This window comes from Salmo salar, chromosome ssa22 (assembly GCF_905237065.1).
Source record: "Salmo salar chromosome ssa22, Ssal_v3.1, whole genome shotgun sequence".
In the NCBI taxonomy this organism is placed as follows: domain Eukaryota; kingdom Metazoa; phylum Chordata; class Actinopteri; order Salmoniformes; family Salmonidae; genus Salmo; species Salmo salar.
Window position 1 is genome coordinate 54,413,671 of NC_059463.1, and position 25,482 is coordinate 54,439,152.

A 25,482-nucleotide genomic window follows, 5' to 3' on the forward strand; every position below is an offset into this window, starting at 1 on the left:
TGTTTGGCCAAATCAGGGAACTTGGTGAGATAATGTTCAAAGAAAGCTTTTTTGTTGTTGCAGTTTTATGAAAGTCTTTCTAATCTTAATACATGAGTAATGTACTGTAGTGTGGATAATCCCAGCAGAATATTATAAATTCCTTTTCTCCTACTTGGTTTTACAAGTTTATCAACTTTCAAAGCAGCATAAATTAATAAACGGTAAAAAAAAAAAAAAAGATCATCTCACATGGAAGTGTTGAGTAACGTGTTGCAATCAGACTTTAGCCTTTAATCATATATGGTAACATGGCAAACAAGCCATTGAGTCATTGCCACCAGCTCAGACCGCCCCTCCATATTACTTCAATGCACACCAGTGCAACATATTTGGATTAATCCATTTAACTGTGACCATGGTAAGAATGTTTTTTTCATTGCATTTGTTATTTTGTATTCATATTCTGATTATTTTCTTTGCCTAATGTGTCACTGGGGGTCTGAGAAACGGACTGTTTGTGTGTGCTTATTTGGCATATGACTTTATTGTCTCAAGTGTTTTTGTCTAAACGGTTTATTAGGACAAGCTTTAGTAAACATTAAGTAAGGTGCAACCATCATATTTTCTAAATGTAGACCTAAAGCAGTGAAAGATACAGAGGTATTTGAGCATATATGTAAAGATATCTGAGGAAATCTATACAAACACAGATAGAAGACAATGAATCCAGCACAATGAAGATCTTGGATATTGATGACGACATGTATGTCAAGCCCAGAACAAGACATGGCTTTCAATATTCAGGTATCAACGCGCACACACACACACACACACACACACAAACACACAAACACACAGTGTCTGTGTTTGAGTCTTATGATGGTGGGGTTAAGTTGAAAGCAAATAATGAATTTCTGTCATCTAAAATAAAAATGAACAATAAATGTTGGTGCAAAGATTGTATGAAAACATCTTGTGATTCAGTACATTTTCAGTGGTGGAAGAGATCATTCGGAGTTCCTGCACTGTGTCTTGGATTGCTGTGTATTCTCCTACTGGCTGGGATCATAGGCATGGGTATCAGCTGTAAGTTTAGTATGTTTTCACTGGGATCATAGGCATGGGTGTCAACTGTAAGTTTAGTATGTTTTCACTGGGATCATAGGCATGGGTGTCAACTGTAAGTTTAGTATGTTTTCACTGGGATCATAGGCATGGGTATCAACTGTAAGTTTAGTATGTTTTAACTGGGATCATAGGCATGGGTGTCAACTGTAAGTTTAGTATGTTTTAACTGGGATCATAGGCATGGGTGTCAACTGTAAGTTTAGTATGTTTTAACTGGGATCATAGGCATGGGTATCAGCTGTAAGTTTAGTATGTTTTAACTGGGATCATAGGCATGGGTATCAGCTGTAAGTTTAGTTTGTTTTAACTGGGATCATAGGCATGGGTGTCAACTGTAAGTTTAGTATGTTTTAACTGAAGCAATCATCAGTGACATAATCATTGATTAATATTTTATCTGTTCCCTTAGTCACTGGTCAACATTACTGTGATGAAAGTGACCAGCTACAAACCAGTAATAACAACCTGATTAAAGTGAGAGACCGGCTACCGTCCAGTTGTAGCACCCTGGCTAAAGAGAGAGACCAGCTACCGTCCAGTTGTAGCACCCTGGCTAATGAGAGAGACCAGCTACAGACCAGTTATAACAACCTGACTAAAGTGATAGACCAGCTACAGACCAGTAATAACAACCTGGCTAAAGAGATAGACCAGCTACAGACCAGTTATAACAACCTGACTAAAGTGATAGACCAGCTACAGACCAGTAATAATATACTGACTAAAGTGAGAGACCAGCTACAGACCAGTAATAATATACTGACTAAAGAGAGAGACCACCATCAGAGGGAGAGAGAAAAGCTGAAGGTCAAAGGTAACATTTCAATTTACTGAACTATTGGAAATTACAGTCTGTATTACATAATACAATAACAACTACAGTGGTGGGAAAAAGTATTTGATCCCCTGCTGATTTTGTATGTTTGCCCACTGATAAAGAAAGGATCAGTCTATAATTTTAATGGTAGGTTTATTTGAACAGTGAGAGACAGAATAACAACAAAAATATCCAGAAAAACGCATGTCAAAAATGTTATAAATAACGCTAGCGTTAGCTACTCTACCTGTAGACTTCCAGTCATTGTGCTAACAATAGTTAGCATTGGCTTGTGAAACTACCTCTAACTTCCTTCATACTGGACACAGAGACATAAAAAGGGTTTCCATGGGTTCATCTGACTCTGGGGAAGTAAAGGGTGTAGCGTTCTAAATAATAACAAGTCTGAAATATTTAAAGTGAAACCTTTGCTGTCGCAAGCCACATGAATTAGCATAACATTTTAAAGACTCAATGCCAACGATACACAATGGTAGACATTTAAAATGCTACTGCAGTTTAACCATTCCAGCTACAAACATAAAAACAACTTTAACATTTCATAAAATGTATAAATGATAACTATTTACATTTGCATAAAATCACCCACAACAGTATTAGTAACTCTTGAACCCTTCAAGTTACAGACACCACATCAACTATCACGTCTTCAGGCTATAAATCAATCAATCACTCAATTAATCAACTTACTTTTCAATTATAACCAGTCATTACCATTACTACTGCAGTCACTATCACTACTATAACGTATTTCACAACCATAAATACAAGCTAGCAAGCACACACATTTGAATAACCGGCTCCGCTGCTTGTCGAATGGGGCAGGTCTTGCAAACTATTACAGACTACAAAGGGAAGCACAGCCGAGAGCTGCCCAGTGACACGAGCCTACCAGACCATCTAAATCACCTCTATGCTCGAATCAAGGCAAGTAACACTGAAACATGCATGAGAGCACCAGCTGTCCTGGACGACTGTGTGATCACCGCTCTCCATAGCCGATGTGAGTAAGATCTGGCTTCCAACTCTGTCAATCACCGCATTCTTATCGGCAGACTCAATAGCCTTGGCTTCTCAAATGACTGCCTCGCCTACTTCTCAGATAGAGTTCAGTGTGTCACATCGGAGGACCTGTTGTCGGGACCTCTGGCAGTCTCTATGGGGGTGCCACAGGGTTCAATTCTCAGGCCGACTCTTTTCTCTGTATATATCAATGATGTCGCTCTAGCTGCTGGTGATTCTCTGATCCACCTCTACGCAGACGACAGCATTCTGTATACGTCTGGCCCTTCTTCGGACACTGAGTTTAATAACCTCCAAACGAGCTTCAATGCCATACAACACTTCTTCCGTGGCCTCCAACTGCTCTTAAACACTAGTAAAATCAAATGCATGCTTTTCAACTATTCGCTGCCCGCACCCGCCCGCCCGACTAGCATTAGTACTCTGGACGACCTCCTCTACCTCCTTGTTATCAGCTGGTGAATTATTCAGAGGTCCCTAATTCAACAGGGCCCTATTCTTCAAAAAGTCCTGTCAAGCACAAGCTATGCTTACAACAATCAAACAGGTACTTTCTATATTCAAACATTCTTCGCTATGTCCCTGTAGGAAATTTGGCGTTGAATGGAGTGGCCACTCAGTCATCACTGTATAACAATCGCGACGCTTCCGATGCCATTGATGGGAAAAGAAACACAAACTATGGATCCTGCACCCACACTCTGAAAGACAGAAACCCGTGGTGGAGAGTGGACCTGCTGAATGTGTACAGAATAACAGATGTCACCCTCACCAACAGAGGAGACTGCTGTCCTGAGAGGCTTGATGGTGCTGAGATCCGCATCGGTAACTCATTGGAGAACAACGGCATCAACAACCCCAGGTGACACATATAGATGTTGGTACATTTTTATGTCCTGTCTTAAAGGTTTTCTGATATATTGGTCTTCATCCATGCTACTGTAGCTATTCTGTGGCTACATATTTAACAGAGTCAGAATCTGTATGGTACATTATAGAACGTCTTCATTCACTCTGATTACCTCATCTCTTTCTCTCTCCCTCTTTCACTCCATATCTCTCTCTCCATCTTTCTTACTCTCTCTCAGATGTGCCGTCATCTCCCACATTCCAGCAGGAGAAGCCCACACCTTCCAGTGCAATGAGATGGAGGGTCGCTACGTTGTTGTGGTCATCCCTGGCAGGTCAGAATGGCTCACTCTGTGTGAGTTGGAAGTTCATGGTACTCCTGCAGGTAATAATCCGTAACTGTCTTCACTGTTCGCATTCATCATCAAGTAAGGTTTACATTACTTTTATACACTGAGTGTACAAAACATTAAAAACACCTGCTCTTTCCATGACATAGACTGACCTGGTCTCTCTCTGACTAAAGAGACAGACCAGCTACAGACCAGTAATAACAACCTGACTAAAGAGAGAGACCAGCTACAGAGGGAGATAGAAAGGTGACATAGGCGTCGTAAGGATGGGACCAAGGCGCAGCGGGTAAAGTGCTCATACTTAAGCTATTTAAAGATAACACTTAAACAAAATAAACGTACAACGAAAAACAGTTCCATAAGGCAACCAGGCTATACAGAAAATAACCACCCACAAAACACAAGTGAAACAAACCTCAAACTAAATATGGCCTTCAATTAGAGACAACGACAACCAGCTGCCTCTAATTGGAGGTCCTACCAAAAACCCAACATAGAAATAGAAAACTAGATTTAAAGATAGAAATAGAAAACAGAACCCAAACCAAAAACACCAAAACACACACCCCCTGCCACGCCCTGACCAAACTACAATGACAAATAACCCCATTTACTGGTCAGGACGTGACAAAAGGCTGAACAACAAAATCAAAGGTAACTTTTCAATTTGTTGTACTATTGGAGAGGACACTCTCTATTACATAATTTGCCTGTGATAATTCTATAATATTTTAAATAAATGTCATAACTTTTTTGTTCATTATTTAATTAATTTGAATCTTTCAATATAATTGCCATTTTTGTTCCCTTACATGTTGTAATTGTCACGTCCTGGCCAGTATAAGGGTTAATTGTTATTGTAGTTTGGTCAGGACGTGGCAGAGGGTATTTGGTTTATGTGGTTCGGGGTGGTGTTTTTTCTAAAAGGGCATTTGATTTAAGTATTCCGGGGTTTTTGGTCACTGTTCCTTGTTCACGTATTTCTATGTTGATCTAGCTGGTTGTATGTCTATGTTAGGTTAATTGGGGTGGACTTCCAATTGAAGGCAGCTGTGTGGTGTTGCCTTTGATTGGAAGACCTATATTAGTTGGGTGTGTTTGTCTGTGTATTTGTGGGAGATTGTTTCTTGTTTAGTGTGTGTGAGCCTAACAGGACTGTCTAGTAGATCGTGAGTTCGTTTTGTTATTTTGTATGTTCATTTTTGACTTTATTAAATGTTCAAAATGAACTATCTCAACTCTGCTGCATATTGGTCCTCTTTTTCCGACGATGATTTCGCTATACCGTCTGACGACGAAGAAATCCCTGACAGTATTTCTATTATCTATGTAACTGGAAAGTCATTTTCCATGCTGAAAAATTGTGTGACTTGCTTCCTCTCTTTAAAAGTACAGCCAAAGTCAAATATATGAAAATATATTTTCTGATTATTTTGATAGACTACTATATCAACCGTAGTACTTTGGAGTGTGGGGCAGTTAGATTACATCTTTCATCACAAATAACTACATTCAGAATACTACACTTATAAGGAATTCGAAAAATGATCGGCCATTATTTGGGGAGAGAAATATGATGGCACATAGTGGAAGAAGTTTAAACGTTTGTTAAAACTCTTTAGGGATAGGGGGCAGCATTGGGAAGTTTGGATGAAAAGCGTGCCCAGAGTAAACTGCCTGTTACTCAAGCCCAGAAGCTAGAATATGAATATCATTAGTGGATTTGGATAGAAAACACTCTAAAGTTTCCAAAACTGTTAAAATAATGTCTGTGAGTATCACAGAATTCATATAACAGGTGAAAACCTGAGAAAAATCCAACCTGGAAGTGGGAATTCTGAGGTTTGTCGTTTTCAAGTGAATGCCTATCGAATATACAGTGTCTGTGGGGTCAGATTGCAATTCCTAAGGCTTCCACTAGATGTCAACAGTCTTTAGAAGTTGTTTCAGGCTTCTATTGTGAAAGGGGAGCGAATAAGAGCACTCTAAGCAGATGGCCCAGGTGAAAGCCTTTAGTTTAGTCACGCGCGTGGCCGTGATGGCGAGCTCCGTTCCCTTTCCTTTCTAATGAAAACAGTATTGTCCGGTTGAGACATTATTGAATATTTATGATAAAAACACCCTAAGGATTGATTAGAAACATCGTTTGACATGTTTCTACGAACTCAAATGGAACTTTTTTGACTTTGTCTAGACTTTGTGCCTGCGCTTTATGCATTTGGATTACTGAACTAAACGCGCGAACAGGTATGTGGACATAAAGATGAACTTTATCGAACAAAACAAACATTTATTGTCTAACATGGAGACCTGGGAGTGCCATCAGATGAAGATCATCAAAGGTAAGTGATTCATTTTAATGCTATTTCTGACTTTTGTGACACCTCTCCTTGGTTGGAAAATGGCTGTATGGTTTTTTGTGGCTAGGCGCTGACCTAACATAATCGCATGGTGTGCTTTCACCGTAAAGCCTTTTTGAAATCAGACACTGTGGTTGCATTAACGAGAAGTTTATCTTTAAAATGGTGTATAATACTTGTATGTTTGAGGAATTTTAATTATGATATTTCTGTTGTTTGAATTTGGTGCCCTGCAATTTCACGGGCTGTAGGCCAGGTGTTCCGCTAGCGGAACCCCCTTCCCAGAAAGGTTAATGTAGAAGAATTGAGGCCGGTGGGCCAGCATCCCTGTGGAATGCTTTCGACACCTTGTAGAATCCATGCCCCAACAAATTGAGTCTGTTCTGAGATCAGCTACAGACCAATAATAACAATCTGACTGAAGAGAGAGACCAGCTACTGACCAGTTGTAGTACCCTGACTAAAGAGAGAGACCATCTACAGACCAGTTATAACACCCTGACTAAAGAGAGAGACCAGCTACAGACCAGTAATATCAACCCGACTAAAGTGATAGAACAGCTACAGACCAGTAATAATATACTGACTAAAGTGATAGACGAGCTACAGACCAGTAATAATATACTGACTAAAGAGAGAGACCACCATCAGAGGGAGAGAGAAAAGCTGAAGGTCAAAGGTAACATTTCAATTTAATGAACTATTGGAAATTACTGTCTGTATTACATAATACAATAACAACTATATCACTTTGGGACAGTTAGATCACTTATTTCATCCACTAGACTTAGATTACATTTACATTTTACATTTAAGTCATTTAGCAGACGCTCTTATCCAGAGCGACTTACAAATTGGTGCATTCACCTTATAATATCCAGTGGAACAACCACTTTACAATAGTGCATCTAAATCTTTTAAGGTGGGGTTAGAAGGATTACTTTATCCTATCCCAGGTATTCCTTAAAGAGGTGGGGTTTCAGGTGTCTCCGGAAGGTGGTGATTGACTCCGCTGTCCTGGCATCGTGAGGGAGCTTGTTCCACCATTGGGGTGCCAGAGCAGCGAACAGTTTTGACTGGGCTGAGCGGGAACTGTGCTTCCTCAGAGGTAGGGAGGCCAGCAGGCCAGAGGTGGATGAACGCAGTGCCCTTGTTTGGGTGTAGGGCCTGATCAGAGCCTGAAGGTACGGAGGTGCCGTTCCCCTCACAGCTCCATAGGCAAGCACCATGGTCTTGTAGCGGATGCGAGCTTCGACTGGAAGCCAGTGGAGAGAGCGGAGGAGCGGGGTGACGGCGTTCTGGATGAGTTGTAGGGGTTTAATGGCACAAGCAGGGAGCCCAGCCAACAACGAGTTGCAGTAATCCAGACGGGAGATGACAAGTGCCTGGATTAGGACCTGCGCCGCTTCCTGTGTGAGGCAAGGTCGTACTCTGCGAATGTTGTAGAGCATGAACCTACAGGATCGGGTCACCGCCTTGATGTTAGTGGAGAACGACAGGGTGTTGTCCAGGGTCACGCCGAGGCTCTTAGCACTCTGGGAGGAGGACACAAGGGAGTTGTCAACCGTGATGGCGAGATCATGGAACGGGCAGTCCTTCCCCGGGAGGAAGAGCAGCTCCGTCTTGTCGAGGTTCAGCTTGAGGTGGTGATCCGTCATCCACACTGATATGTCTGACAGACATGCAGAGATGCGATTCGCCACCTGGTTGTCAGAAGGGGGAAAGGAGAAGATTAATTGTGTGTCATCTGCATAGCAATGATATGAGAGACCATGTGAGGATATGACAGAGCCAAGTGACTTGGTGTATAGCGAGAATAGGAGAGGGCCTAGAACAGAGCCCTGGGGGACACCAGTGGTGAGAGCACGTGGTGCGGAGACAGATTCTCGCCACGCCACCTGGTAGGAGCGACCTGTCAGGTAGGACGCAATCCAAGCGTGGGCCGCGCCGGAGATGCCCAGGTCGGAGAGGGTGGAGAGGAGGATCTGATGGTTCACAGTATCAAAGGCAGCAGATAGGTCGAGGAGGATGAGAGCAGAGGAGAGAGAGTTAGCTTTAGCAGTGCGGAGAGCCTCCGTGACACAGAGAAGAGCAGTCTCAGTTGAATGCCCAGTCTTGAAACCTGACTGATTAGGATCAAGAAGGTCATTCTGAGAGAGATAGCAAGAGAGCTGGCCAAGGACGGCACGTTCAAGAGTTTTGGAGAGAAAGGAAAGAAGGGATACTGGTCTGTAGTTGTTGACATCGGAGGGATCGAGTGTAGGTTTTTTTCAGAAGGGGTGCAACTCTCGCTCTCTTGAAGACGGAAGGGACGTAGCCAGCGGTCAAGGATGAGTTGACGAGCGAGGTGAGGTAGGGGAGAAGGTCTCCGGAAATGGTCTGGAGAAGAGAGGAGGGGATAGGGTCAAGTGGGCAGGTTGTTGGGCGGCCGGCCGTCACAAGACGCGAGATTTCATCTGGAGAGAGAGGGGAGAAAGAGGTCAAAGCACAGGGTAGGGCAGTGTGAGAAGGACCAGCGGTGTCGTTTGACTTAGCAACGAGGATCGGATGTCGTCAACCTTCTTTTCAAAATGGTTGACGAAGTCATCCGCAGAGAGGGAGGAGGGGGAGGGGGAGGAGGATTCAGGAGGGAGGAGAAGGTAGCAAAGAGCTTCCTAGGGTTAGAGGCAGATGCTTGGAGTTTAGAGTGGTAGAAAGTGGCTTTAGCAGCAGAGACAGAAGAGGAAAATGTAGAGAGGAGGGAGTGAAAGGATGCCAGGTCCGCAGGGGAGGCGAGTTTTCCTCCATTTCCGCTCGGCTGCCCGGAGCCCTGTTCTGTGAGCTCGCAGTGAGTTGTCGAGCCACGGAGCAGGAGGGGAGGACCGAGCCGGCCTGGAGGATAGGGGACAGAGGAAATCAAAGGATGCAGAGAGGGAGGAGAGGAGGGTTGAGGAGGCAGAATCAGGAGATAGGTTGGAGAAGGTTTGAGCAGAGGGAAGAGATGATAGGATGGAAGAGGAGAGAGTAGCGGGAGAGAGAGAGCGAAGGTTGGGACGGCGCAATACCATCCGAGTAGGGGCAGAGTGAGAAGTGTTGGATGAGAGCGAGAGGGAAAAGGATACAAAGTAGTGGTCAGAGACTTGGAGGGGAGTTGCATTGAGATTAGTGGAAGAACAGCATCTAGTAAAGATGAGGTCAAGCGTATTGCCTGCCTTGTGAGTAGGGGGGGAAGGTGAGAGGGTGAGGTCAAAAGAGGAGAGGAGTGGAAAGAAGGAGGCAGAGAGGAATGAGTCAAAGGTAGACGTGGGGAGGTTAAAGTCACCCAGAACTGTGAGAGGTGAGCCATCCTCAGGAAAGGAACTTATCAAGACGTCAAGCTCATTGATGAACTCTCCAAGGGAACCTGGAGGGCGATAAATGATAAGGATGTTAAGCTTGAAAGGGCTGGTAACTGTGACAGCATGGAATTCAAATGAGGAGATAGACAGATGGGTCAGGGGAGAAAGAGAGAATGTCCACTTGGGAGAGATGAGGATTCCGGTGCCACCACCCCGCTGGCTCGATGCTCTAGGGGTATGCGAGAACACATAGGCAGACGAGGAGAGAGCAGTAGGAGTAGCAGTGTTCTCTGTGGTAATCCATGTTTCCGTCAGCGCCAGGAAGTCTAGGGACTGGAGGGTAGCATAGGCTGAGATGAACTCAGCCTTGTTGGCCGCAGACCGGCAGTTCCAGAGGCTGCAGGAGACCTGGAACTCCACGTGGGTCGTGCTCGCTGGGACCACCAGGTTAGAGTGGCAGCGGCCACGCGGTGTGGAGCGTTTGTATGGCCTGTGCAGAGGGGAGAGAACAGGGATAGACAGACACATAGTAGACAAGCTACAGAAGAGGCTACGCTAATGCAAAGGAGATTGGAATGACAAGTGGACTACACGTCTCGAATGTTCAGAAAGTTAAGCTTACGTTGCAAAAATCTTATTGACTAAAATGACGAAAATGATACAGTACTGCTGGCTGGTGGAGTAGGCTAGCTAGCAGTGGCTGCGTTGTTGACTTTGAACGTGTAGCTGGCTAGGTAACCTCGATAGTTTCAGTACTACCCCTTGTCATGATACAAAGCAACTTTGTAGCTAGCTAGCTAACATAACACTAATCAAGACGTCCTTGTAATGTATTTAGTTTCTACAATGCTGCTCGTCGGTAATAGTTGGCTGGGTTAGGAAAAATGGCGTCGCGGGGGACGGAAATAGCTGGCTAGCTGACCTCAATGGCTGGCTAGCTAACCTCGGTAATTACTAGACTACACAATTATCAAGCTATGACAAAGACAACTAAGTAGCTAGCTAGCTAACACTGCACTAGTCAAATCGTTCCGTTGTAAAGTATTAGTATCTACAGCGCTGTTAGTCGGTAACGGTTGGCTAGCTAGCAATGGGTTAATGATGACTAGGTGTGTTGACTAAGTCTGGCGCCGCGTCGCGGCTGGCTAGCTCACCTCGATAATTACTCAAACTACACAATTATCTTAGATACAGAGACAGCAAAGACAACTATGTAGCTGGCTAACTAACACTAATACCACACTAATCAAGTCGTTACGTTGTAATGTAATAGTTTCTGCAGTGCTGCTAGTCGGTAGAAGTTGGCTAGCTAGCAGTGATGACTAGCTAGCTAGCAGCTAGCAGTGTTGACTACGTTAGGATGACGAAGATAGCTAGCCTCGATATTTACTCTAATTACTCTAAACTACACAATTATCTTTGATACAAAGACGGCTATGTAGCTAGCTAAGAAGAATTGCTCAGATCAAACAAATCAAGCCGTTGTAATGTAGTGAAGTGTAATATTACCTGTGGAGCGAAGCGTAGTGCGACTGCTCGCATCAACAACCCTGGACAGGACATTACTACATTTTTACTCAAAATGGCTAATATTTGGGGAGAGAAACATCATGGTGTATAGTGGAAGAAGTTTAGAAGTTTGTTAGTGTTGAAGAATTGAGGCCGGTGTAGTAGAGGGAGGGACTGTTTTATAAATTGTTGATAGTAGTCTTCAATGGGAGACTAGGTAGTAGTAGTAGTAAGCAGCCCAGAAGTACTAGTAGCAGTACATTGCAGAAGTAATAGTGAATGTTTTAGATAGGTAGGCCATGGGTAAGCTATAGTAAGTAGGGTTGCTATTGGTGTTTGGTTAGTGAGTGGGGTTTTGTTATAGTGGGCTAGTTTAGTGGGTAGGGGTTAGTTGTGTGACATAATCAGTTTTATATGCTCCCCCAGTGCTATAACTTAATTGGTAGAATATATTTCTGTTCTGATTTCAGATTTCATATGCTCTAAGTTTTAGTCCAAGTTGTTGGGAAAGTGTTAAAAAAGTCAAATGTGTGTATAAGTTAAGAGAAAGTAGTTGATGTGGTTACTAAAACAGCAGTATCTCAAGATACAGGTACGCTAGCGTTAGCTACTCTACCTGTAGACTTCCAGTCATTATGCTAACAATAGTTAGCATTGGTTTGTGAAACTACCTCTAACTTCCTTCATACTGGACACAGAGACATAACAAGGGTTTCCATGGGTTCATCTGACTCTGGGGAAGTAAAGGGTGTAGCGTTCTAAATAATAACAAGTCTGAAATATTTAAAGTGAAACCTTTGCTGTCACAAGCTACATTAGCATAACATTTTAAAGACTCAATGCCGACGATACACAATGGTAGACATTTGAAATGCTACTGCAGTTTAACCATTCCAACTACAAACATAAAAACAACTTTAACATTTCATAAAATATATAAATGATAACTATTTAAATTTGCATAAATTATCATTAAATCACCCACAACAGTATTAGTAACTCTTGAACCCTTCAAGTTAGACACCACATCAACTATCACGTCTTCAGGCTATAAATCAATCAATCACTAAATTAATCAACCTACTTTTCAATTATAACCAGTCATTACCATTACTACTGCAGTCACTATCACTACTATAACGTATTTCACAACCATAAATACGAGCTAGCAAGCACACACATTTGAATAACCGGCTCCGCTGCTTGTCGAATGGGGCAGGTCTTGCAAACTATTACAGACTACAAAGGGAAGCACAGCCGAGAGCTGCCCAGTGACACGAGCCTACCAGATCAGCTAAATCACCTCTATGCTCGAATCAAGGCAAGTAACACTGAAACATGCATGAGAGCACCAGCTGTCCCGGACGACTGTGTGATCACCGCTCTCCATAGCCGATGTGAGTAAGACCTGGCTTCCGACTCTGTCAATCACCACATTCTTATCGGCAGACTCAATAGCCTTGGCTTCTCAAATGACTGCCTAGCCTGGTTCACCAACTACTTCTCAGATAGAGTTCAGTGTGTCACGTTGTCGGGACCTCTGGCAGTCTCTATGGGGGTACCACAGGGTTAAATTCTCGGGCCGACTCTTTTCTCTGTACATATCAATGATGTTGCTCTTGCTGCTGGTGATTCTCTGATCCACTTCTATGCAGACGAAACCATTCTGTATACATCTGGCCCTTCTTTGGACACTGTGCTAACAAACCTCCAAACGAGCTTCAACGCCATACAACACTCCTTCCATGGCCTCCAACTGCTTTTAAATGCTAGTAAAACTAAGTGCATGCTCCTCAAACGATTGCTGCCCGCACCCTCCTGCCCGACTAGCATAACTATTCTGGACGGTTCTGACCTAGAATATGTAGACAACTACAAATACCTAGCTGTCTGGTTAGACTGTAAATTCTCCTTCCAGACACATTAATCACCTCCAACCCAAAATTAAATCTAGAATTGGCTTCCTATTTTGCAACAAAGCCTACTTCACTCACGCCGCCAAACATACCCTCGAAAACTGACTATCCTACCGATCCTTGACTTCGGCGATGTCATTTACAAAATAGCCCCCAACACTCTACTCAGCAAACTGGATGTAGTCTATCACAGTGCCATCCGTTTTATCACCAAAGCCCCATATACTACTCTCCACTGCGACCTGTATGCTCTCGTTGGCTGGCCCTCACTACATATCCATCGCCAAACCCACTAGCTCCAGGTCATCTATAAGTCTTTGCTAGGTAAAGCACTGCCTTATCTCAGCTCACTGGTCACCATAGCAATACCCACTAATAGCACGTGCTCCAGCAGGTACATTGCACTGGTCATCCCCAAAGCCAACAATTACTTTGGCTGCCTTTCCTTCCAGTTCTCTGCTGCCAATGACTGGAACGAATTCCAAAAATCTCTGAAGCTGTAATCTTATATCTTCCTCTCTAACTTTAAATATCAGCTGTCTGAGCAGCTTACCGATCACTGTACCTGTACACAGCCAATCTGTAAATAGCCCACCCAACTACCTCATCCCCCATATTATTACTTACCCTCTTGCTCTTTTTCACCCCGGTATCTCTACTTGCACATCATCATCTGCACATCTATCACTCCAGTATTAATGCTAAATTGTAATTATTTTCGCCACTAGGGCCTATTTATTGCCTACCTCCCTACTCTTCTACATTTGCACACACTGTACATAGATTTTTCTATTTTCTTTTCTTTTGTGTAATTTACTGTACATTTGTTTATGTGTAACTCTGTGTTGTTGTTTTTGTCGCACTGATTTTCTTTATCTTGGCCAGGTTGCAGTTGTAAATGAGAACTTGTTCTCAACTGGTCTACCTGGTCAAATAAAGGTGAAATAAAAATAAATGAAAAAAAGACCTTTAAACAGGTCAACATTCACAAGCCCGCAGAGCCAGACAGATTACCAGGACATGTACTCTGAGCATGCGCTGACAAACTGGAAGGGTCTTCACTGAGATTTTCAACCTGTCCCTGACTGAGTCTGTAATACCAACATATTTGAAGCAGACCACCATAGTCCCTGTGCCCAAGAACACTAAGGAAACCTGCCTAAATGACTACCGACCTGTAGCACTCTCGTCTGTAGTCATGAAGTGCTTTGAAATGCTGGTCATGGCTAACATTTTACATTTTAGTCATTTAGCAGACGCTCTTATCCAGAGCAACTTACAGTAGTGAATACATACATTTCATTTTCATTTCATGCATTTTTTATTATTTTTTTGTACTGGCCCCCCGTGGGAATCAAACCCATAACCCTGGCGTTGCACACACCATGCTGGCGTTGCAAACACCATGCTCTACCAATTGAGCCACAGGGAAGGCTAACATCAACACCATTAACCCAGAAACCCTAGATCCACTCCAATTTGCATACCGCCACAACAAGATCCACAGATGATGCAATCTCTATTGCACTCCACACTACCCTTCCACACCTGGACAAAACTAACACCTATGTGAGAATACTATTCATTGACTATAGCTCAGCATTCAACACCATAGTGCCCTCAAAGCTCAACACTAAGCTCAGGACCTTGGGACAAAACACCTCCCTTTGCAACTGGATCCTGGACTTCCTGACGTGCCGCCCCCAGGTGGTAACAACATTTACATTTACGTCATTTAGCAGACGCTCTTATCCAGAGCGACTTACAAATTGGTGCATTCACCTTATGATATCCAGTGGAACAACCACTTTACAATAGTACATCTATATCTTTTTGGGGGGGGAGGGTAGGGGGGGAGGGTTAGAAGGATTACTTAATCCTATCCCAGGTATTCCTTAAAGAGGTGGGGTTTCAGGTGTCTCCGGAAGGTGGTGATTGACTCCGCTGACCTGGCGTCGTGAGGGAGCTTGTTCCACTATTGGGGTGCCAGAGCAGCGAACAGTTTTGACTGGGCTGAGCGGGAACTGTGCTTCCACCACGCTGATCCTCAACATGGGGGCCCCTCAGGGGTGCGTGCTCAGTCACCTCCTGTACTCCCTGTTCACTCATGACTGCACGGCCAGGCATGACTCCAACACCATCATTAAATTTGCAGATGACACAACAGTGGTAGGTAGGCCTGATCACCAACAATGACAAGACAGCATATAGGGAGGAGGTCAGAGACCTGGCCATGTGGTGCCAGGACAACAACCTCTCCCTCAACATGATCAAGACTAAGAAGATGATTGTGGACTACAGGAAAAGAAGGACCGAGCATGCTCCCATTCTCATCGACGGGGCTGTAGTGGAGCAGGTTGAGAGCTTCAACTTCCTTGGTGTCCACATCACCAACAAACTAACATGGTCCAAACACAACAAGACAGTTGTGAAGACGGCAGGACAAAACCTATTCCCCCTCAGGAGACTGAAAAGATTTGGCATGGGTCCTCAGATCCTCAAAAGGTTCTACAGCTGCACCATCGAGAGCATCCTGACTGGTTGCATCACTACAGAGGGTAGTGCATACGGCAGAGTACATCACTGGGGCCAAGTGTCCTGCCATCCAGGACCTCTATACCAGGCGGTGTCAGAGAAAGGTCCTAAAAATTGTCAAAGACTCCAGCCACCTTAGTCATAGACTGTTCTATCTGCTACCGTGCGGCAAGCGGTATCGGAGTGCCAAGTCTAGGTCCAAGAGGCTTCTAAACAGCTTCTACCCCCAAGCCATAAGACTACTGAACATTTAATCAAATGGCTACCCAGACTACTTGCATTGCCCCCCCTTTTTTTTACACTGCTGCTACTCTCTGTTATTATCTATGCATAAGTCACTTTAATAACTCTACCCACATGTATATATCACTTCAATTACCTCGACTAACCGGTGCCCCCACACATTGGCTCTGTACCGGTACCCCCTGTATATAGCCTAGCTATTGTTATTTTACTGGTGCCCTTTAATTATTCGTTACTTTTATTTTTTTATTTCTTTTTCTTTTTCTTAAAACTGCATTATTCGTTAAGGGCTTGTAAGTAAGCATTTCACTGTAAGGTTTACAACACCTGTTTACAACACCTGTTGTATTTGGGGCATGTGACAAATAAAAATGAATTTGACTTTTTCTAGTTTCTCTGTTCTCAGTTTGTCCTCAGGTAGCGTCCTCTACCTCCTTGTTGTCAGCTGGTGAATTATTCAGAGGGCCCTAACTTAACAGGGCCCTAGTCTTCAAAAATTACTTTTTGTATTCAATCATTCTTCGCTATGTCCCTGTAGGAAATTTGGCGTTGAATGGAGTGGCCACTCAGTCATCACTGTATAACAATCGGAACGCTTCCGATGCCATTGATGGGAAAAGAAACACAAACTATGGATCCTGCACCCACACTCTGAAAGACAGAAACCCGTGGTGGAGAGTGGACCTGCTGAATGTGTACAGAATAACAGATGTCACCCTCACCAACAGAGGAGACTGCTGTCCTGAGAGGCTTGATGGTGCTGAGATCCGCATCGGTAACTCATTGGAGAACAACGGCATCAACAACCCCAGGTGACACATATAGTTGTTGGTACATTTTTATGTCCTGTCTTAAAGGTTTTCTGATATATTGGTCTTCATCCATGCTACTGTAGCTATTCTGTGGCTACATATTTAACAGAGTCAGAATCTGTATGGTACATTATAGAACGTCTTCATTCACTCTGATTACCTCATCTCTTTCTCTCTCCCTCTTTCACTCCATATCTCTCTCTCCATCTTTCTTACTCTCTCTCTCAGATGTGCCGTCATCTCCCACATCCCAGCAGGAGAAGCCCACACCTTCCAGTGCAATGAGATGGAGGGTCGCTACGTTGTTGTGGTCATCCCTGGCAGGTCAGAATGGCTCACTCTGTGTGAGTTGGAAGTTCATGGTACTCCTGCAGGTAATAATCCGTAACTGTCTTCACTGTTCGCATTCATCATCAAGTAAGGTTTACATTACCTTTATACACTGAGTGTTCAAAACATTAAAAACACCTGCTCTTTCCATGACATAGACTGACCTGGTCTCTCTCTGACTAAAGAGACAGACCAGCTACAGACCAGTAATAACAACCTGACTAAAGAGAGAGACGAGCTACCGGGGGGGATAGAAAGGTGACATAGGCGTCGTAAGGATAGGACCAAGGCGCAGCGGGTAAAGTGCTCATACTTAAGCTATTTAAAGATAACACTTAAACAAAATAAAAGTACGACAAAAGACAGTTCCATAAGGCACACAAGTGAAACAAACCTCAACTAAATATGGCCTCCAATTAGAGACAATGACAACCAGCTGCCTCTAATTGGAGGTCCTACCAAAAACCCAACATAGAAATAGAAAACTAGATTTAAACATAGAAATGGAAAACATAGAACCCAAACCAAAAACACCAAAACACACAAAACAAACACCCCCTGCCACACCCTGACCAAACTACAATGACAAATAACCCCTTTTACTTGTCAGGATGTGACAGTACCCTCCCCCCAAAGGTGCAGACCCCGAATGCACCTCAAAAACAAAAACCCCACAAAAACAACCCCAAACTTAAAGGGAGGGAAGGGAGGGTGGCCACCGTCAACGACGCTCCCTGTGCTACACCCCCCCTTCCCAATCCTCCAACTACGGAGGTGGCTCTGGCTCTGGGCGTAGCTCCCGTTCAGAAGACTCTGGGCTGCGCGGCATCGCTGGAGGCCCCGGGCTGAGAGGCGTCGCTGGAGGCTCCAGGGCTGAGGAGCGTCGCTGGAGACTCCAGGGCTGAGGAGCGTCGCTGGAGGCTCCTGGCTGGTTAGTGTCGCTGGAGGCTCAGGGCTGAGGAGCGTCGCTGGAGGCTCAGGGCTGAGGAGCGTCGCTGGAGGCTCAGGGCTGAGGAGCGTCGCTGGAGGCTCAGGGCTGAGGAGCGTCGCTGGAGGCTCAGGGCTGGGGAGCGTCGCTGGAGGCTCAGGGCTGGGGAGCGTCACTGGAGGCTCATAACTGGGGAGTGTCACTGGAGGCCTCTTGCGTGGAGCTGGGACTGGTCTCCCCGGACTGGGGAGACTTTCAGGAGACTGGGTGCGCAGAGCAGGCACGGGGCACACTGGGCCGTGGAGACGCACCGGCGGTCTGGAACTCAGGGTTGGCACACCCCGTCCTAGCTGAGTGGTCACTGTAGCCCGGCACGGGCGGAGCGCTGGCACAGGGCGAACTGGGCTGTGCTGGAGAGTGAGGGCTGCCGTGCGTAGAGCAGGCGCAGGGTAAGCTGGACCGAGGAGACGCACTGGTGGCCAGATGCGCTGCGCCGGCGCACTTCTCCCTGGCTGCCGGCCAACTCTCGCCCGGCAATGATGCGGAGCACGTACTGGCCGCAGCGGACTGTGTGTGCGTATGGGCGACACTGTGCGCATTTCTGCGTAGCTCGGTGCTCTCCTCGTCACCCGCTCCCCATGGTAAGCACGGGGAGTTGGCTCAGGACCCCACCCTGACTCTGCCTAACTCCCCGTGTGCCCCCCCAAAAAAATGTTTGGGGGGCTGCCTCTCGCACTTGCCTTTGGGCCTATACAGCGCCTCATAATAGCGCCGCTATACCTTTGCTGCCTCCAGTTCCTCCCTTGGTCGTCGGTACTCCTCAGCCTGCCTCCAGGGTCCCTTTCCGTCTAAGATCTCCTCCCATGTCCACGACTCCAAATATTTTTCCTGCTGCTCCTTCTTCCGCTGCTTGGTCCTTTTCTGGTGGGTGGTTCTGTCATAGGCGTCGTAAGGATAGGACCAAGGCGCAGCGGGTAAAATGCTCATACTTATTTAAAGACTTAAACAAAATAAACGTACGACGAAAAACAGTTCCATAAGGCAACCAGGCTATACAGAAAATAACCACCCACAAAACACAAGTGAAACAAACCTCAACTAAATATGGCCTTCAATTAGAGACAACGACAACCAGCTGCCTCTAATTGGAGGTCCTACCAAAAACCCAACATAGAAATAGAAAACGAGATTTAAACATAAAAATAGAAAACATAGAACCCAAACCAAAAACACCAAAACACACAAAACAAACACCCCCTGCCACGCCGTGACCAAACTACAATGACAAATAACCACTTTTACTGGTCAGGATGTGACAAAAGGCTGAACAACAAAATCAAAGGTAACTTTTCAATTTGTTGTACCATTGGAGAGGACTCTGTATTAAATAATTTGCTTGTGATAATTCTATAATATTTTAAATAAATGTCATTACTTTTTTGATCATTTGTTAATTTTAATCTTTCAATATAATTGCCATTTTTTTCCCTTACATGTTGTATTTCTATTAACTATGTAACTAGAAAGTCATTTTCCATGCTGAAAAATTGTGTGACTTGCTTCCTCTCTTTAAAAGTACAGCCAAAGTCAAATATATGAAAATATATTTTCTGATTATTTTGATAGACTGCTATATCAACCGTATTACTTTGGAGTGTGGGGCAGTTAGATTACATCTTTCATCACAAATAACTACATTCAGAATACTACACTTATAAGGAATTCGAAAAATGATCAGCCATTATTTGGGGAGAGAAATATGATGGCACATAGTGGAAGAAGTTTAAACGTTTGTTAAAACTCTTTAGGGATAGGGGGCAGCATTGGGAAGTTTGGATGAAAAGCGTGCCCAGAGTAAACTGCCTGTTACTCAAGCCCAGAAGCTAGAATATGCATTTGGATAGAAAACACTCTAAAGTTTCCAAAACTGTTAAAATAATGTCTGTGGGTATAACAGAACTCATATGACGGGCGAAAACCTGAGAAAAATCCAACCCGGAAGTGGGAATTCTGAGGTTTGTAGTTTTCAAGTGAATGCCTATCGAATATCCAGTGTCTATGGGGTCAGATTGGACTTCCTAAGGCTTCCACTAGATGTCAACAGTCTTTAGAAGTTGTTTCAGGCTTCTATTGTGAAAGGGGAGCGAATAAGAGCACTCTAAGCAGATGGCCCAGGTGAAAGCCTTTAGTTTAGTCACGCGCATGGCCGTGATGGCGAGCTCCGTTCCCTTTCCTTTCTAATGAAAACAGTATTGTCCGGTTGAAACATTATTGAATATTTATGATAAAAACACCCTAAGGATTGATTAGAAACATCGTTTGACATGTTTCTACGAACTCAAATGGAACTTTTTTGACTTTTCATCTAGCCTTTGTGCCTGCGCTTTGTGCATTTGGATTACTGAACTAAATGCGCGAACAGGTATGTGGACATAAAGATGAACTTGATCGAACAAAACAAACATTTATTGTCTAACATGGAGACCTGGGAGTGCCATCAGATGAAGATCATCAAAGGTAAGTGATTCATTTTAATGCTATTTCTGACTTTTGTGACACCTCTCCTTGGTTGTGTCACAGGCCGGCTCATAGCCTGTGGCAAAAATGAGAGGACATCAACAACCGGTATAGGCCAATTCAAAAGGTTCTTTATTATAAAACAAAACTATTAATTATAAACAAAGAAAAGGAATTAGGTGTGGAAATGTCATAATGTAAGGTGTATGTAAGGTGCATGGATGTGTGAATATGTGTGTGTAAACATGACTGAATGGAAGCTAAATAAACCAACAAAGGAACAAACAAAACAGGATCATACCTGGAGGAGCATGGAGAGAGAGAGCAAGCCAAGCAAAGCCAGCGAGAGAGAGAGGTTAGTGGAGCAGTTGGTTAAATACCCTGAGCCCAGGTGGCTCCAATCACACCAGCTCCAATCACTAACGACTCTCCTCTGCCTGCAGGAGGAACAGCCCCTGCACTGCAGAGGAGGAGCCGTGACAGTTGGAAAATGGCTGTATGGTTTTTTGTGGCTAGGCGCTGACCTAACATAATCGCATGTCGTGCTTTCACCGTAAAGCCTTTTTGAAATCAGACACTGTGGTTGCATTAACGAGGAGTTTATCTTTAAAATGGTGTATAATACTTGTATGTTTGAAGACTTTTAATTATGATATTTCTGTTGTTTGAATTTGGCGCCCTGCAATTTCACGGGCTGTAGGCCAGGTGTTCCGCTAGCGGAACCCCCTTCCCAGAAAGGTTAATGTAGAAGAATTGAGGCCGGTGGGCCAGCATCCCTGTGGAATGCTTTCGACACCTTGTAGAATCCATGCCCCAACAAATTGAGTCTGTTCTGAGATCAGCTACAGACCAATAATAACAATCTGACTAAAGAGAGAGACCAGCTACTGACCAGTTGTAGTACCCTGACTAAAGAGAGAGACCATCTACAGACCAGTTATAACACCCTGACTAAAGAGAGAGACCAGCTACAGACCAGTAATACCAACCTGGCTAAAGAGAGACCAGCTACCGACCAGTTGTAGCACCCTGGCTAAAGAGAGAGACCAGCTACAGACCAGTAATACCAACCTGGCTAAAGAGAGAGACCAGCTACCGTCCAGTTGTAGCACCCTGGCTAAAGAGAGAGACCAGCTACAGACCAGTAATAACAACCTGACTAAAGAGAGAGACCAGCTCCAGACCAGTAATAACAACCTGGCTAATGAGAGAGACCAGGTACAGACCAGTAATACCAACCTGGCTAATGAGAGAGACCAGCTACAAAGGGAGATAGAAAAGCAAAACAACAAGATTTACAGTAAAATGTCAGTTTACTGTACTATTGGAAAGGGCTGTCTGTATCACATAATATGCGGCTAACAATTTATCCAGGCAGTATCGCAACTGTCCGTGATTGGGAGTCCCATACGACGGTGCACAATTGGCCCTGAGTTGTCCGGGTTTGGCCGGTGTAGGCCATCATTGTAAATAACAATTAGTTCTTAACTGACTTGCCTAGTTAAAGAAAGGTTAAATAAATAAATATATATATATATATTTGGGAAAATATTTAGTTCCTGTTTTTATTTCCTTACATGTTGCATTTTTCTATTGAATGTAACATTTTTACCCATGTAATACATCTTTCAAGTAAAAATAAGAAAATAAAAATGTCATCTTGATATTTCTAGGGAGACCCTGTCCTGAAGGATGGAAGACATCTGTCTCCAGCTGTTACTACACCACCACCATGATTAAAACCTGGGAGGAGAGCAGAAAGGACTGCAACGAAAGAGGAGCACACCTGGTGATCATAAACAGCAGAGAGGAACAGGTGTGTGTGTGTGTGTGTGTGTGTGTGTGTGTGTGTGTGTGTGTGTGTGTGTGTGTGTGTGTGTGTGTGTGTGTGTGTGTGTGTGTGTGTGTGCGTTTATGTGCAGTGGATACTTTGTATTAACAATACGGTCTTTCTGCCGTAATAACAGACATTTATCAATGGGTTATACGGACCTGGGAATGAGACCTGGATCGGTCTGACGAACGTTGACACTGAGGGGACCTGGAAATGGGTGGACGGCACACCACTGACCACAGCGTAAGAGTTCTGTGTCAATTCGAATTCACTGACTGACTGGAGTAGTTTCTGAGAGAGTGGCCAGTCTGATTCTCGGTTGTTTATACTGCAGGTATTGGAAGACTGGAAAGCCTAGCAGCTATTTAGGGGCAAACCAGGACTGTGTGGAGTTTTTCCACCGTTCATCAGACCTAGGGGAGTGGAACGACGAGGAATGTCACAAGCCAAACAACTGGATCTGTGAGATTTTTTAATTCTCATACTCTCTGCTCTGCTAACTACATGTAACTGCCAAGAAAAGGAAACATTTCAGTAAATGAGGGTGGATCTGGCGGCTCTGTTATGGTGTGGGGTGCATTTTCCTGGCATGATTTAGGTCCACTCAACCACTTAGAGGGAAAGGTAAACACCAATAAATACACAGCCATTCTGAGTGACCACCTTCAACCTATGGTGAATCATTTATATCCTGATGGGAGTGGTCTCTTCCAGGATGACAACGCCCCCATCCACAGGGAACGAGTGGTCACTGAATGGTTTGATGAGTGTGAAAATCATGTAAACTATATGCCATGGCCGTCTCAGTCACCAGATCTCAACCCAATAGAACACACATGGGAGATTCTAGAGCGGTGCCTGAGACAGCGTTTTCCACTTTTCTCCTGAAAGAATGGTGTTCGCATCCCTCCAATAGAGTTCCAGACACTTGTAGAATCTATGACAAGGGGCAGTGAAGCTGTTCTGGCGGCTGGTGGTGGCCTAACGTCCTATTAACACAATTTCTGTGGGTGTTTCCTTTATTTTGGAAGTTAACTGTATGTTGATAATGGTCTGAGTATTGCTGATATATTCTGGTAGAACGCTACTCTGAATTACATTTCTGTGAGAAAGGCACACACACACGCACACACAAATCATGTTCAGATTTCATAAAATGAGGTGTATAATATCATTGAATATCTGCTGTAAATCAATTTTAATTTTTACATGATTTGTATGGTAAATTCTATACAATATGTCTGCTACTTGTGCTTTCATCATGCTCAATATAAACAACGTGTACTTCCTGCTTATTCAGTAAATCATTGAACCTAGATTAAAGACATATCCTTGTTGAATACATTATTGTTCGCTCTGAGTTTATCTATCATGGAGCCTTCAGTAGAAAGACAAGACACTGCTCTACCTCTTTATATTAGTTTATCTAAGATGGAGTCTAGAAGGATAAGACACCTCTCTACCTCTTTATATTAGTTTATCTAAGATGGAGTCTAGAAGGATAAGACACCTCTCTACCTCTTTATATTAGTTTATCTATCTGGTCTAGAAGGACAAGACACCTCTTTACCTATAAGTTACTGTAAGGTCTACTCCCACATTTTAACAACTTTCAAAACGTCTGTAAATATCACCTGTAAGGTCTACTCCCACATTTTAACAACTTTCAAAACGTCTGTAAATATCACAGATTGGGAATTTAACACATTCAGTAGCTATCGCTAACAGACGTCAAGAAAGGCAATAATCAAGACATACACAACCAGATTGAAAGCTATGACCCTAGCCTGGAATTAACAATGATAATTACCTCCATGTCACTATTGTTAAAGTGAAACAATAGTAAAACAACAGTGATAGTCAGGGTGGATTCCAGGCTACCTAATATCTAGGTCTATAAACAGTAGACCTATAGTACAGACGGTAAAAGGGACCCATGCCTTTTCCTGCTTCTATGAGAGACTCACTGTCTTTCTAATCTAAATGCTGTAACAGTGACAAGGCATTCAATTGCGACAGAGAAGGACTGAGGCAAAATAAAGCCTGATCGCTTAACTGACTGTGTTCTAATGAGAACACAACATGACATGAGACCGAGTGGGAGAAATGGAAAGGAGGAAATGTTCTATAGCAATACTACAAACAATGTCCTGCATGGAAAACAACTCCAGGAAACCAAATGAGCTACAGTGAATGTTCAGAACTTAATTGTGTTTTTGTTGACAATGCCTGAAGATTGTACTTTTAGTCATTTTGTTGAGAAGAAAAACCGGTGAGTTCGAACCGATGGAAACAACAAATCCCTCTCTAAGAAAGATAGACTGAGATACAGTCCTTTCAAACTGAGAGGAACAGAAACTAATTTCACAAGTATCACTTCCTTCTATTATCTGTGTCAGTCACTTGTAACTGATCTCTGATCTCTCTACCATAACAGTCTGGAATGAAAACTGTTTTTCAAGTTTCCAATAAGTGTTAGATAAGGTGCTTTGAGGAGCAGTTAAACCCTGACTATACATCCCTGCTGTACATTTCTGAAATGGAGCATCCTCTTCTTGTTCCACATGATTATCCCTTTGAGTCCACCACCCTCTTTCCTATGAGCTGGAGACAATACACCATCAGTCGGTGTATCAACTTCAACACAACATCAGTGTATCAACCTCAATACAATATCAGTGGAACAACCTCAATACAACATCAGTGGAACAACCTTAATACAACATCAGTGTATCAACCTCAACACAACATCAGTGTATCAACCTCAACACAACATCAGAGTACCAACCTCAATACAACATCAGTATAACAACCTTAATACAACCTCAATACAACATCAGTGTATCAACCTCAATACAACATCAGAGTATCAACCTCAATACAACATCAGAGTATCAACCTCAATACAACATCAGAGTATCAACCTCAATACAACATCAGAGTATCAACGTCAATACAACATCAGTGGAACAACCTCAATACAACATCAGTGTATCAACCTCAATACA

The 25,482-nt window shown here is 43.7% G+C and overlaps 2 protein-coding genes across 7 annotated transcripts in view; one reads left to right on the plus strand and one right to left on the minus strand.

Annotated features, from left to right (window-relative positions):
- The window catches only part of grip2b (glutamate receptor interacting protein 2b), a 234,409-nt gene that overhangs the window by 171,402 nt on the left and 37,525 nt on the right, over positions 1-25,482 (minus strand). The window lies entirely within an intron of this gene.
- LOC106583724 (uncharacterized) lies at positions 246-23,816 on the plus strand. 4 transcript variants are annotated; one of them, XM_045705197.1, is made up of 12 exons: positions 246-400; positions 693-786; positions 967-1,068; positions 1,520-1,824; positions 1,867-1,924; positions 3,560-3,833; positions 4,060-4,205; positions 16,592-16,865; positions 17,094-17,239; positions 22,314-22,456; positions 22,608-22,717; positions 22,809-23,816. In XM_045705197.1, the coding sequence occupies exons 1-12, from the start codon at positions 398-400 to the stop codon at positions 22,948-22,950; spliced, it is 1,797 nt and encodes a 598-aa protein (XP_045561153.1). In that variant the 5' UTR covers positions 246-397; the 3' UTR covers positions 22,951-23,816. The 4 variants fall into 4 exon arrangements, with proteins under 4 accessions (XP_045561153.1, XP_045561152.1, XP_045561155.1 ...); XM_045705196.1 differs by having other exon boundaries at positions 1,520-1,924; XM_045705199.1 differs by lacking the exons at positions 967-1,068; positions 1,520-1,824; positions 1,867-1,924 and having other exon boundaries at positions 253-400.

What these genes read in the sequence shown, in the direction of transcription:
- LOC106583724 (XM_045705196.1), top strand. An exon ending in AACGGCATCAACAACCCCAG is followed by an intron (nt 3,834 to 4,059) that starts GTGACACATATA and finishes ACTCTCTCTCAG; the next exon opens with ATGTGCCGTCATCTCCCACA. An exon ending in GGCACACCACTGACCACAGC is followed by an intron (nt 22,718 to 22,808) that starts GTAAGAGTTCTG and finishes TTTATACTGCAG; the next exon opens with GTATTGGAAGACTGGAAAGC.